This window comes from Lepidochelys olivacea (genome assembly GCF_965140295.1).
Source record: "Lepidochelys olivacea isolate rLepOli2 genome assembly, chromosome: 7".
Taxonomy (NCBI): Eukaryota; Metazoa; Chordata; order Testudines; family Cheloniidae; genus Lepidochelys; species Lepidochelys olivacea.
This window is the reverse complement of record NC_140417.1, coordinates 107751251-107766697: the sequence shown is the minus strand read 5'-3', so window position 1 is coordinate 107766697 and position 15447 is coordinate 107751251. Positions and strand designations below refer to the sequence as shown.

The 15447-nt window shown below is 41.0% G+C and overlaps 1 protein-coding gene across 7 annotated transcripts in view; it reads right to left on the bottom strand.

Moving 5' to 3' along the window:
* The window catches only part of FGFR2 (fibroblast growth factor receptor 2), a 96118-nt gene that overhangs the window by 37945 nt on the left and 42726 nt on the right, over positions 1-15447 (bottom strand). For all 7 annotated transcript variants that reach the window (XM_084634861.1, XM_084634862.1, XM_084634859.1 and 4 more), the window contains one exon: positions 14812-14935. In XM_084634861.1, the coding sequence (XP_084490987.1) occupies positions 14812-14935 (124 nt within the window). The remainder of the gene's footprint in view (positions 1-14811; positions 14936-15447) is intronic.

The window sequence follows — 15447 nt, the reverse complement described above, 5'->3', positions numbered from 1 at the left end:
TCTCTCCACAGAGAAACAGATACAGGATCTGCCCCTTCAGATGACTGTGCTGGACCCTCTTCCTTTCCTGGACATGCAATCAAGAGAGTGCCTCTGCAGCTTCTCAGCAGCAGCTATTGAGATGATTCTGCAAGAGTGAGTGACACTCAAGGCTCCCGCCATTATCAGCACTATTATGTAAGCACCTTTATTTTCAGTAAGATCAGTCACCCGTTAAATGTGTCTTGCTAATTACAAGTTGCAGAAGAGCATTAGTTCACTGCCTTTTCAAGGATCTCCCTAAACTCATGTTTGGTCTTGCATTCATTAGTCTTCTTTCATTTTCCAACCTTGTAACAAACATGCTATTTATTGCCAACTTAGATGGGGTTTTTGTCATGTGGACACTTGTTTCCTCTGATCATTTTAATTCTCTATTGCTATAGTTTATAATATTAATTCTGATTAACAGTTCATTTTCCGAAGCTAGTTGCCTACCTTCTGCACTCAAAGCTGACATTAGAAAGCTTCATTTAAAGAGTCCCTAAGATATATGACTACAATTGACTCAGTCTGGTGAATTTTCAGAAAAGTTTCTAAAGGCCAGGAAGAAGATTGGGGATCCATCAGGGACAAATTTGCTGGTTGGTGCACGTGAAGTGTGCTATCTTCATCCCAATTTCCACACCTCTATGCCCATCACTCTGGATGCTGTAGAGGGCCCCAGGGACCAGTGTGAAGGAAAGGGATGAAAAAAGAAAGGCCAAGGGAGACGTCCATTGTCCATCACCAAACACCTCAGCTACCAATGGTAAATCTGTCCAAAAATTAATTAAGCCTCAGGCTGCATTAATTGTTGCTGGAGCCTTCTCTGCACTGGAGAATCTTCTTTCAAGATTCTGAGGAAAGCTATGGCCATGGGAGCTTCAGCCAGAGTGGAGAGTTCAGCTGGCCCTGTGTCCCCAGCTGCACTCAAGTTGATCTGCGGGATCTCAGGCTGTACATTCCTAGGTAGAGTGACACAGGAGGGATCAAACTGGCAAGATGATTAGGGGAAACTCCAGAGCGTCCATAGAGATTTCCCACCTAGGTGTATGCTCATATGGTGGCAACCCATGCCTAAATTTCCTTACTCCAGAACTAAGCAATGGTTTATGGGGGCCTGCGTCATTGAAATGCTAGAAGGAAAACACTATTAATTCCATTGCACTTGCTCAGTGATGTTCAGAAGTAAAGCTGAGGGATGGCTGCTGCTTCAGGAGACTAGCAACAACTAAGCAGGTATAGGCAAGTACCTCTACTAATTAATGTCATATATTATATATATATACTGAGCCAGGGATTGAGTAGCTTTGACCAGCTGTGTGTCAGTTTGATTCCTCTTGTTTCACAAAGCATTGCATTCTGTTCATACCCAATTCAGAAGCTCTGCTGAACGGCGATGCTCTATTTTTGTATATAAAATAATCATTCACTCTGTAATTTAAACTGGAGATAGCCACATGGTAAACCAGAGAAAATATTCCTTTCCAACACTGGAAAGACTATCCCAGCCATACAGCTGTTTACTAACAGGTAACTCATAAGCAGAATGGACTATGGATTTTGCAGTTTGGACCAATTTTGTTCATCAGAGCTGGTCATATAATTTGTTACCAATGGTGGCATCTTTGATAAAATAATTGTTCCTCAATAAATTTTTACTAATTATTCAAATAGCTTTACTGTTCAGCAACAGGTTTCTTATGAGTTAAAATAAGTATGGACTTGTTAGAAGATTTTTTATTATGTAATGATTGTTCTGCTAAGTTTTTAGGGAAACAAGGGTCTTCTATCTTTTGATCATATTCTTCTCTTTTCTCTGTATACAATATTCCGATCAGCTCAAGACTCCTTAAAGAGGTAACACCTAAGACCCCAGTCCCACAACTGTTTCCGTGTGGGTGGACCCCAGTGCTTTGAGAAGCCCTAAGGAAGTCAGTAGGGCTCCATGCAGGCACAGAGGTCTGCCCATGTAGGTACTGACAGGGACTAAAGTCTTCATCCTACTTTTTCTTCACCATCTTCTTTGTTCCTCTGACCTAGCGAAAGTTTAGTGGCTCCAGTTTTGTAAGACTGGATTATTTCTTTCTGCTGCTGTTTCACATACTTTGACATTGTTAATTACGGGGCCTAACTGTCCACTGGCATAAGACTGGAGTACCACGCTGGAAGGTCAGGGGCAATATTGTTTCCCTAAAGTTGATTATTGAATAAGAGTTCTTAGGTAAGGTTATGAGGCTCACAACTTTAAGAAAAGCTTGAATGGCTTCACTGGGGCTATCTGTGATTTTTAAACAATTATAGTTTTAAAATATATAGTGTCATTACGGAAACTGCCTTCAGTAAAGTATTTATCACTGTGCTTCTTTGTGCCATCTGAAAACTGCCTTCCTGGTTTGAAAGTAATCACATCGAGGTCAGGTTAGAAAATTACAATACCTTTCAACCCTTCACAGAAATGACTCACGTGTTCAACTCTTTTGCTCTTCCTTTTACTTTTCGCCTCAGACTTGAAATACTGATCCCTCTTCAGCACTCCCTCCATGGACAAAACTTCCACTGATGTCACCCTGTCTGTTTATATTTTCTCTTAGATCAAGCACAGAACAATGTACCTGTGGTGGCTCAATGTAAATAGCAACAGCTACCATGGACCTTTTAGCACCTTGCTGGGTTTTTTTAAGCAGGCAGTGAAGCATTATTTTTTCTAAACATAAGACTCTGGTCAGTGCTTACAACTCTCAAGATTTATTCCAGGTGGGAGTACTGACATGTAAGGGCATGAAGGGGAATTAACACTAAGGCCTCACTTGTGCAAACCCTTATGCATGTGCTGAGCTGTATGCACCTGCGTACTCTCATTGACCCGCTCAGGCCCGCTCAGGTGCATAAAATTAACCATGTGCATAAACTTTTTCAGGATTAAGGACTAAAACTTCACTAGCTCCTTGCAGGGTGGGGATAAGACAGCTGTAGCAAAATAAAGTGGAACATGACACTACAAGGAAAAAGGCCGCTTTTATAAGGGCTGAGTGAAGTCAGTGGAAAGATTCTCACTGATTTCAACAGGCTTTGGATCAGGGCCTGATAAAAGTCGTATCAAAATTAAATAAAATCTGTTCTTTAAAATCATGACTGCATGAGAGGGTTTAAAAAAAAAAAAGACAAGTCAAGACATACTCAAGAACTGAAGCATGCAACATGAACGTTCTTGTTTTAAAATGCTAAGTTGTCAACACAAGGTAATACTTAATACTAGACTATCCTTAGTGCAACACCCTATTGTTAGTCTGCCACAGTATGCATTTCATCAGTCTTGCCAGAGTGAAAAAGTGTCTTAGCTGAAAAAAGACGAATGTCTGCCCTACTAAGCCTAGGAGTTCACTTGTGGTATCCCTGAAACACTACATGTATAAGCAACAGTGTTAGGCACATCTGAGCAAAGGAGAAATGCCTCATTTTGGTGTGAAAAAACATGAGAAGCAGAACAATGAAAAGCTTTCCACTGAAATTACTTCTGATTTGCTTCTTCTAAAACTTCAAGAGAATGTGAAAAGCGGCATGTAACTTCTCACGGACAAGGCTGGAAAGTGGGGAAAATGTCACTGTCCAGGCCATTTCCAGATGTTTCATTAAGCTTCTTGGGGGAAGGAACTATGTGTTCTGTGTTGCAGTGAGCACCCAGTCAGCACGCAACCACTTAATAATGGCAATGATGGTGGTGATGAAGGGAGTGTCTTGTGGAGAAAGCACAGGGCTGGGCTCTATATCTGGTTCTGACAAGGGTTTGCTGTAGGACTCTGGCAAATCACAACCTTTCTGTGACTCCATTTCCTCATCAGTAAAATGATAACAGTGTTTTCCTAACTCCCACAGGTATTGTGAGATTTAATTAGTTAGTTAGATGCTATAAAATGTGAAGTATTCATTATTATTAGTGTGGCTCCACCACATATTTTCTATCTCCACACTCTCCCTTCCCTGAAAAGTGTCTGCCTTCAAAGTAGACAGGAAATACCATTGAAACCCGTTTGAGTTCTTTTACATTTCCCCAATTCTCCCTCTTCTTAATGTACTGTAGTATGGAATCTAGAGCAGAGGTGGGCAAACTATAGCCCGCAGGCCACATCCAGCCTGTGGGACCGTCCTGCCCGGCCCCTGAAGCTGTCCCCCGGCCCCTCCCCTACTGTCCCCCCTCTCACACAACCACGCCACCATGCAGCACAATGCTCTGGGCAGCAGGGCTGCAGAGCCTGGCCTGACCTGGTGCTCTGTGCTGCAGGGCGCAACGGCTTCTCCTGGTGCACCCATGCCACCAGCCACTGGTGCTCCAAGCAGTGCTCTAAGGGGCCAGGGAGAGTTGGATAGAGGGGGTGGTCAGGGGCGTGGACAGGGGTCAGAGGGCAGGGAACACTGGGGTTGAATGGGGGCAAGGGTCCCGGGGGGGCAGTCAGGAAGGAGAGGAGGGGTTGAATGGGGTTGTGGGGGGAAGTTAGGGGCAAGAGGTCCGGGGGCAGTCAGGGAGAAGGGGTGGTTGGATGGGGCAGGGGTCCCGTGGGGGGCAGTCAGGAAGAGGAGGGGGGTTGTATGGAGCGGTGGGGGCAGTTAGAGGCGGGGAGTCCGGGGGCAGTCAGGGGATCGAGAGCAGGGGTGGATGGGGTAGGGGTCCCTGGGGGGCCATCAGGGAACTGTGGGGGTTGGATGGGGAGGAGTCCCGGGGGGGCTGTCAGGGATCAAGAAATGGGGGGGTCTGATAGAGGGCAGGGGATGGGCTATGCCTGGCTGTTTGGGGTGGCACAGCCTTCCCGAACCGGCCATTCATACAATTTCAGAAACCCAATGCAGCCCTCAGTCCAAAAAGTTTGCCCGTCCCTGATCTGGAGTCTGTTCTAAATATTGGATTGGATCTGAAAAGATGTCGTACAACTCCAGAAAAGTGTTAAATGTCCCTGGTTCCTAGTGGCTTATCAGGGAGGGCACAGCAGCTTCTAGATGGGCCAACTGCAACCGTATATTTGTTCATCACCATTAACTTAACTCCACTGCTTCAACAAATAAAGGTGAAGCAACTTTAATAGAAAACATTTAAGCTGGCCACGCCTGGGCACAAACATACTATAGATGTGTCAAAGACAAAGCAATGTCTCTCATGTCATTTTCTTCAGCTATTAATCTCCCTTCTGTACCTAGGTTTGTCTGACTTTTAACATAAGCATTCGAATGGGAAGGACAGCATAACTTTCACATGTAACCAGATGCATGGAGAAACAGCAGAGCTATTTTCAGTCATCTGAACGTCGATCAGTTATTTATGGGTTTACTAAAAACAAACAAACAAAAAACTATATTCCTCATGCTAGAAGTGCTCATTAATTGACAGATTTACACGTTCCTCTCTTCAGGTTCAGAAGCATCATCTCCAACCTCCTGGCCAAGTGTATTTGATGGAAATGCCATCTCACTAGAGCTGAGTGAAGAGCGGGAAAAAAGCTGTCTGTCTGTGAATGCTGACTGCGGACATGGGAGCATTCTGCAAATATTCAAACCCTAGTACCGGTATTAGCACAAATACCCACTCAAAGAAAGGTTAAGATCAAATGCTCAAATAGTCACCAAAAACAAATTTATACTTGAAACCACCACTTGAAATACAAGTTGTGTTGGTTACTAATGTGTCTCATCCAACCAGAGAAGAGAAACAATATCAGCTAGATCACAGCACTAACCAACAGTGTGAATTTTAAAATTTAAATAGAGACTATATGTTCATGAGCTATTATTATGACAGAATAATTTGTGAAGGTGAGAAATAATTTCCAACAACTAATACATCTGAGAACTTCGCAATCTGCTTGCCAAAAGAAGCAAAAAAGATTTTTTTTGCAAAAAGAAAAAGATAAAAGTAGGTCGTCATGATGAGTTTTCCATTCAGCTCTACTTCTAACACTATCAATGTTGTTCTTTAGTAGACCTGAATGGATGAAATATTTCAAAGGGCAGGGGTGGTCAGCCTGAGCCTGAGAAGGAGCCAGAATTTACCAATGTACCTTGCCAAAGAGCCACAGCAATACGTCAGGACCCCCCATCAGCTCCCGCCCTCCAGCCCGCTAGAAGCCCCACCAGTAAGCACCTCCCACCTGCGGCAATCAGCTGTTTCTCATGCGCAGGAAGCTCTGGTGGGAAGTGGGGAGGAGTGAGGGCATGACGGGCTCGGGGGGGAGGGGCAGGGTCATTGGGAAAAGGGATGGAGTGGGGGCAGGGTCTGGGGCAGAGCAGGGGGTTGAGCAGTGAGCACCCCCCAGCACATTGGAAAGTTAGCATCTGTAGCTCCAGCCCTGGAGTCAGTGCCTATGCAAGGAGCCGCATATTAACCTCTGAAGAGCCGCATGCGGCTTCGGAGCCACGGGTTGGCCACCCCTGTCAAAGAGCAATCTGAAAAAAAATAATCAATTTTTATTGATAGAGCCTTTTTCCTCCTAAAATATCCCAAAATTCTTCACGAAGTATGGTTTTTAATAGGGCTTTTAAAGTGTAAGTAAACTAGCTTTAACTGTACTTTCATGCTTAAAATGCAACAACTGCTACGAAAGCACCTTGGGAATGGTAGCAATCCAATGATGGTCTAATGACTTAAAATCCTCAACACCTATGAAATGCAGCCACATCTGGAGTAAAGGGCACACAGGACTCTGCACAAGAGGGAGTAGAGGGGACATTTGCATGAAGGCTGTCAGGGAAAACCTCTTTTTTTATATCTTTAGTGTCTCTGCAGTGCCCACAGAATTCCAAATTCTCATCCAATAGACCTCACCCATTAAGCTGCACGGTACTTAATTTATGTGCCTTAGAAAGATGAAACACCAACTCTTTTCCTGATAGCTTTAATTATTAAGGCACGGGTAAACTGCAATATAACAATGTACTCATGTAAACAAATGCACATGGGTCAAAAGCAGAGGTTGAACCCTGGGACCTTCAGAGCTAAAAGGGTGAGTGCCCCATGATTTGAGTTGAAGCACCAATAGCAGACTCATTGCTGGACACAGTAGCAAACTCATAAAGCTCTTTTGCGGATAAGTCTGTGGAGTGGAGGGTCACAAAGACACAGATTACACAAGTGCCATTCAGCAAGTGCCAAATGCACATCTAGTAATACAACATGCTCATTGGTATTTTCAGACAACTCTTGCAAACTTCTCCTTGAAGTTCAGTGAGTGTGAAGCTGGATGAATTAAAAGACAAGATTAAAGAGAATAATCTGCACAAGAGCTGCAGTAATGTCCCTCAAACCAAAAAGAAATACCTGTCTTGAGATTGTAAGAAAACAGAAAGTGGGACAGGGAGGCTAGTCCTCTCACAAAAGATTAGTCAGCAAGCATTTCAAATTTCAGCATTCACCCAATGGATAAAGTATTGATGCTAGTATATGTTCATAAAATATATTTTAGCCAGACTACTCAAATGAAATCAGAAGCTTCAATGCTATAAAACTACAGGTTTGGAATATTTTGACTTTATTAACAGGAGCTGAGGGGGGAAGGAGGGAGATCAATTCACTTTCCCTTTGCTGAACCATCACACACCAATCTTTATTCTCAACAGTGAAGCACACAGCCTCAAGCACTAAACAATCTGTAAAAAGAAAAGGAGGACTTGTGGCACCTTAGAGACTATCAAATTTATTTGAGCATAAGCTTTCGTGGGCTAAAACCCACTTCATCGGATGCATGAAGTGGAAAATACAGTGGGAAGATATATATATATATATACACATACACACAGAGAACATGAAAAAATGGGTGTTGCCATTCATGCTATAATGAGAGTGATCACCTTAATTGATCACTCTTGTTATAGTGTGTATGGCAACACCCATTTTTTCATGGGGTGTGTATGTGTGTGTGTGTACATATATCTTCCTACTGTATTTTCCACTGCATGCATCCAGTGAAGTGGGTTTTAGCCCACAAAAGCTTATGCTCAAATAAATTTGTTAGTCTCTAAGGTGCCACAAGTACTCCTCGTTCTTTTTGCTGATACAGACTAACACGGCTACCACTCTGAAACCTAAACAATCTGTGTAATTTCCTCTCAGAGTTGTAGATGTGTTGCCAAAAGCCCAATGCTGGGTGTAAAGTCCACAGTCAGGCTTATTAGTACTTTGAATAAAACCTTCTTCCTGCTCAATTTAACCAAATACCTGAGGGTAGTATGTATTCCTTCATTCTTTCAGTCTCTGTCCCATCATGTCCCAGGCTGCATGCACTCAGGTGAATATGTCATGCTAAAGCATGTTCATGTAAAGATCTAGTCAACAACTTCCATTCACCTCTGCCAGAAATGCAAGTTTGGGCTTGGTTGTAATACCTACATTTAACTCCAACCAGACATGGATGATACACAGGGCAAACTATAAATTTAGACAATGTAAGTCATTATTGCTCCTACATATAAATTGAATACTCTATTTTTAAAAAAAATAAAAAATTGAAGGGACACAGGCCAAACCTTAGATTTTGAAAAGTAAGTGTTTACAAAATCTAAGATCAATGGATAGGTTTCCTTGAATTTAGAAACAACAAAATGTAGGCATGCCTCTTTAAAAACGAACAAACAAAAAAAAGCTTGCAGTATTTTTTGCAACATTACAGCACACTAGAACCTGTAAGTGAATCTGACGAGAAACAAAAGAAGTTCATTCTCATTCCCAAAGAGAAATACAAAAAAGAAAACAATCAATCATCAACAGCAAAAAGTAGATTGGCTGTTTCGAATCTTTGATGGTCTAATAATGTAACATAGTTAAGAAAATTTGCTTCAAAAAATAAGAGGTCTAATCCTGCAAAGACTTCAGTATGTAACTTTACACACATCAGTCAATGGGACTACTCACATGCATAAGTCTTTGCAGGATCAGGACAAAGGATTTTCAACAGAACAGTATTTAACAGAAGCCTTTAAATGGCTCCTCATGGAGAAGTTATTCTGCCACCATTTTCATCTGAAAATAGTAATTACGGTAATATAGTAGAGCTAAAGGTACTCAGCTGCATTTATAGTTATATTCCATTAAAAAAAACCCATAAGTATGACTGGACAATTTAGGAACTGATTAATAACCAGCTAAACAGGTTGCAATAGTACCTTTAAAAAAAGACAAGTGTTTCTGACAAATTCTATTAATTTTACAATTAATGGCATAGTCTTTCTATACATTCTTTGAGGATGTTGAGCAACTGTTAGCTGCTTATAACACCCTGTAGATGAGGTAATGTGAAGCACTTAAACTGAAACCTAACCAATTTTTTGTTTCCCCAGATGATTACATTAAATAGGACAAATTGCAACCTACAGCCTGAATGTTCAGTGAATATCTCTTTTTTTCTGTTACAATATAAATTCAATTAGTTGTAAAATGATTTCCATGCTTATAGAGAGCAACTGCTACCCAAGCTGTACTCTGGTGATAATGGCAATCTAATTATATAAAAACTCCAGCACTTCTGTGTTCCCATGTTGCTTTCTATAGTCTGAATTTGCTACATACATACATAATTGTAATTTCCAATCATTTCCCCTTAAGACTGAATGACTTTATACATGGACGGCATCTGTTTTGTGAGCTTCCTATAAATAAAAGTTTCTACCTGCAATTAAGTACAGCAGAATAAAAAGGTACTTCACCTGAACTCTAGTAACAGCTGATAAGCTTTCAGAGTAGCAGCCATGTTAGTCTGTATTCGCAAAAAGAAAAGGAGGACTTGTGGCACCTTAGAGACTATCAAATTTATTTGAGCATAAGCTTTCGTGAGCTACAGCTCACTTCATCAGATGCATTCAGTGGAAAATACAGTGGGGAGATTTATATACATAGAGAACATGAAACAATGGGTGTTACCATACACACTGTAAGGAGAGTGATCACTTAAGGTGAGCTATTACCAGCAGGAGAGCGGCGGGTGGGAAAAAACCTTTTGTAGTGATAATCAAGGTGGGCCATTTCCAGCAGTTGACAAGAACGTCAAAATTTACAAGAGGAAGGATGGTCTTATAATTGAAGTCACTGGACTAGGAGACTTGGAACTGGATTCAATTCCTGAATCTCCAGAGGCTTCCTTTGAGACCTAGGCTAAGTTAATTTCTCTGTCTATGCCTCAGTTCTTAATCTATAAAACAGGGATTGATAATACTTCCTTTCTTCCATCCTTTATGTATTTCGAGTGTCAATCTTGCTCTTTGTACATTCAATGCCTAGAACAAAGAGTCTTTGATCTTGTTTGGAGCTCTAGGCACTACCGTAATAAATAAGATTATAATTATTCTCCTCTGGACAGGTTTCAGAGTAGCAGCCGTGTTAGTCTGTATTCGCAAAAAGAAAAGGAGTACTTGTGGCACCTTAGAGACTAACAAATTTATTTGAGCATAAGCTTTCGTGAGCTACAGCTCACTTCATCGGATGCATTCACAAAGTGATTTATACAGGGAGTTCTGCAAGATCTCTGGGAGCATGGAATCCTTCCCACAGGCCAGGGAGCCCCAGAGACACAGCTCTGTGTCCACTATCAAACCTCAGGACTCATCTTTTTGTTGCCATCAACAAAAATAAGCACAGTCACTTATTACATGATGTTAATGCCTTCTCCCACCTCTGTGGTAAGATTAAGTACTGTGTCAGGTTTTATTTAATGTTTGAAGATCATAAAACATGATAGCCCTTTAACAATACAACTAACTCTTTCACGGATGTTTTCCTGGTGCTCTGGTGAAGAGAAAAGAGTGGGAGACACAGAGATGAGAGAAAAAGTATTGGTTTCCAGAAAACACACTTCCTGGTTTACAGGGTGAATACGTGTGTGTGTGTGTAATACAATTGAGCTTTACTAGGACTTTTAAAAAATGTGTCAGACCTATAATAAATCCTCATCATCTGCTGCTACTGCAAACTAATTGTCTCAGGGTGAAATTCACCCATTGGCAAGAGACCAACCCAAAGTCCAGGTACCACTTAAGTCCCATTGTGAAAGCTAATGTGGTGTCTATTCCGTTTGCTCGACCCTCTGCAGTGATGTGAATTTCATACTCATTAGAGCCAGTCAAAAAAATTTTGGAGGTGGGGGGGGCATCACAAAACATTTCAAGAATCACACTGTCCATCAAAGATTCCTGACCAGCTCTACTCTACAGTTAGAAGTTATCATTGTAAATATGGCCGAGTCTTTTGTGATATACATATGGATGGCTAATAATTTGCTACTTTTATTTCTATTCCCACTTGCTGTAAGAAATTCAATCTGACTGTGTGCCAGGTTTGTAAATTTGAATGAGAATGTCTGAGCCAATGGAGTCCTTATTTTATAAAGTTCTTCCAAGTAATTACAAGTAAAAATGACTATACTTCACACGTACATTTTGACTGAAAACCTCTCGTGCTCTGCTGGCTCTGGGCTTCTACGTGTCAAAAGGGTTCAGGGTTTGGAAAGTTATTTGAGTCGAGTAATAAATGGATATTCCCAATTAGGATTGTGTCATTATTTGGCATGAATTTTGCTGGGATACCTCCCAAAACTGTGACATAATCAGAAGTTTCTCTACATTACACCGTACAGTCAGCTGCTCATTTTATTATAATAGATTGCCATGTTTAATACTATTCCTTATGACTTACACTAAAAATCAACTCTGGAACCAGTTAAACCATTTAGGAAAATCTATTTCAAAGAATTTCAGCTGACAGTTTTCAAACATTCTCAGTATACAACTTGGCCTAAAATTATAGCCTGAAGTTTGTGAGAGGTGATCACCAATGGCTAAACATACCAAGGAATATGACTGACTAGCAAAACACATCCACAATCCTCTTTAACCCGATGGGAGCTGAAAATGTATAGAGCAGAATAGAACAAACCAAACTTCTGTAGAAATACACCAATACAATAGGGAAGGGCTGATAGAGGTCTCCATCCATGCCTGGTTTAATTCAGTCCTCCGCTCTGCCTCCTTCCTAACCACCACACTCAGCAGTGGCTTTCAGTATCTTAGCAGCCACAGAAATTTGCCTGACCCCCTTCCAACAATCCCATCCACATGCATTCAACCAAGGGTCCTAATCCAGTGCCCACTGAAATCAATACAAAGACTCATAGTGACTTCAGCAGACACTGAATCAAACGTCTGTCTGTACATGCACATATAGGACTTCAAGTCAAACTAGAAATGTGGCAGTTACATACATTCCCCAAAAAACATTTTACACACTCACACTGGGTTATTGGGGACAAACATGGTTATGTTCACTGTAAATGCTAAAATGGCTAGCTTCCAAAAACCATGAACTGCCACTTTCAAAAGTAGTGAATGATTTTGGGTGCCCAATTTGAGTCACGTGAAAGGGGGCTGGTGTTCAGAAAGTGCTGAGCACCCACCATCTGAAATGAGGGGGTCTCAAGTGAATACCTAAACACAGAGGCACCAAAAAATCACGAATCACTTTTTGAAATCTTGGCTTCATTATTTACTTTTCTGCTTCTCTATAGGAAAGGAATAGACATTTATATAAATGACATAATCCTTGTTACCATTCCATTCATTCATGCAGGCCACTGTGATTTACTGCCAGGAAAAATAAACTTCTGCATAATATTCCTGAATGCATGACATTCAGAAAAGGCTTAAAAGGGGAGAGGAGGTAAGGGGTTTCTGGCAAATATTTACTCAAGTGACAGCATTATCCATGGTGAACACATTTGCTAGAGAACTGGGTGAAAGGGTTCACAGTCAATGTGAAATTGGCCAGTTTTGGCGCCTTTTAATCAGTTTCACTTCAGCTAAGAAAATTCCAGGCATTTTAAAAGGGTCTTTTTTTCCCCCTTAACCTGCTACAAATACTTTGTAACCTCAAGCAAAGTGGAACAAAGCCAGGACTTGAAGGGAAAAGAAAATCACTGCAGAACTCTGTACCACTCTGTTCTTACTTTGCTAGCATTCCCTGGTGAGCTAATGTGGTTTGACTGCACCCTTCCACCAGCTGGTCTGCAAAGGATGGAGCCGTGTGTAATACAATTTACTACAATTCCTGGCAGCTGTTGGTGCTGCACCCTCAATAAACTTTGTTTAAACAAGTGTTCAAACAAAAATGGCTTTGTGTCTTAGTTAGTTCACCTCAACTGTATGAATATGCTCTCTATGCAGGCTACGGAGCGTTGTTAGTGCTGTAAAAGGCCCTGCAGTTGTCTGGGTCTTAGCTTCATAACAAACTGCATCTCCTCTTCATGAACCAAAGCTACAGCAACGATCTGCTAAACAGCTCCAATGAACTAATTTTTAAAATGTAAATGTCGGCGTGGAGGACATCTTCATTCGAGGGCATTCTCTGTCTCTACTGGTCAGATAGGACCAAGTTTGCTGAAGAGGTGTGAAGTTCCTCTATTCTGTCAGGGTGGGAATTTCAAAAGTCCCTAAGTCAACAGGATGTGCTCCTAAACCCCTGGGGTGCTTTAGAAAATCTCACCCTCAAAGTTTTCTTGGGAAGCATTTGTATTCACAACTGAATGCAGGGTTGAATTTTTTGCAGATTTGGACAGTTGTGATCTGAATGCAGCATTGCTTTTTATTAATTCACTTCCAGGTATCCAGAGACAATGTGATGGGTGCACTATTATTTGTATAAATACAATGAATTAAAATAGAAATGACAAAAATGGGTCACTGTTGGTCTGATCCCTATCCAAAGTCAATGATAAGACTCCGATTGATTTAATAGGAGATGGAATGCACCTTCTGTCTCTAGTTGGAATTGATCTGCAATTGCCAAGTTACTTTTCAGTGCTGAATGATCAGTGGTTTTATTCACTAAGCTTCAGATGCCCACATCATTTTAACCATCTGGTGTGAGCATGAGCTATATTCACATATGTTAGAAACTAAGGACCCAGTTCTATCACCATAGTCATGTTGAGTACCACTACTCACTTCAGTATGTACTACTCAGAATGGGTATGTGCGGTGGAATTGGGTCCTGAGATTCTAGGCCCTAATTAAACAAAGCACTTAAAGCATGTGCTTCAATCCTATTGAAGTCAGTAAGCCGTAAGCGCATGATTAAAGTTAAGCATGTGCTTAAGTGCTCTCCTAAATCAAGGCCTTGCTACTGATAAGAATTTTTTTAAAAAAAGATTCTCCATCAGCCAAATGATTTCACAACATTTATCCTTTATGTTTCAATAAATGATATCAGCACTTCCCAGACCAAATTCTGATCTCTGTTACACCAGTGTAAATCCAGATTAACTGTACTGACTTCAAGGCCAACACTCCAGAGTTACACAGGTGTAACTGAGATTAGGATTTGACCCTTTATAGGATGATTTTTTTTCCAGCTATAATTACAGTAGTTCAGAGAACCATGTGACAATTCGGACAACTGCAGTAAGATTTGAATTATTTACACTTCACAATGTACTTGTAAGTGTACTGTATCATATTGTATAACAATAATGAATTCATAATATGAGACCTCATACACTTAGGTACCACATCTTTGCTGAGACACAAGGAAACTGGTGTGTGTGAGAGAGAGAGAATATATGTATAAGGTGTGTGAATCAATGAGGTTTTGCTGTAGTTGCAAGGCAGTAGAAATAGCCTCAAAGAACAGAAGTTATTCTTTTATCCAACCCTGAAATCATCCTAAAAATTAATTTTAAAATATCCATTAAATTTAGTTTTAAACAAAGAAATAAAATTAAGCCATTCATTTAAAACATTTCTTGTAGTTGATAGAATTTTACTCACCCACAACATCTAGGTGGTATGTGTGATTGATGGATCCATATTCATTTTCCACTATACAAGTATAATTTCCTTTGTCAGATGGGACTACACTCTCCATAATGAGACTCCAGTGCTGGTTTCGTACCTGATAGGATTTCAATAAGAGTGTTTTAAAAGTTGATAGCACAATTTTGTACTTGTCTTTCCCACATAAAAGGAAGATTTTTTTTCCGTTACACTAATGTTTTAAAAGCCATGGCAGCGCTGGATTGACAGGTCTGGAGACCAAAATCCTTTATTTATGCACAGAGCAGCTACAGCATAGGCAGTAGCAGTGAATGCTGCCACACCCTCCTTTACCAAGGTACTTCACCCTTAAGTTGGAAAAATAGTCTTCAATGCACTTCAGTCCTCAGCCATTCTGTTTCAACTGACAACAAGGGTGCCACAATTAGTCCCAGTTCGGATTATGGTTTTACGACGTAGACACCAGTCCACTAGAAACTGAATTTAGATTGCCAAGACATTTCACATCTGCCTCCAACAGTTATCTGATGGTATTGGCTGTATCACTCTAGCAACCAGGGCTGGATTTTTCCCATGATATCAAAGGCCCTATAGCCAACTAACAATCCAGATACAGAGTTGTTATAGAGC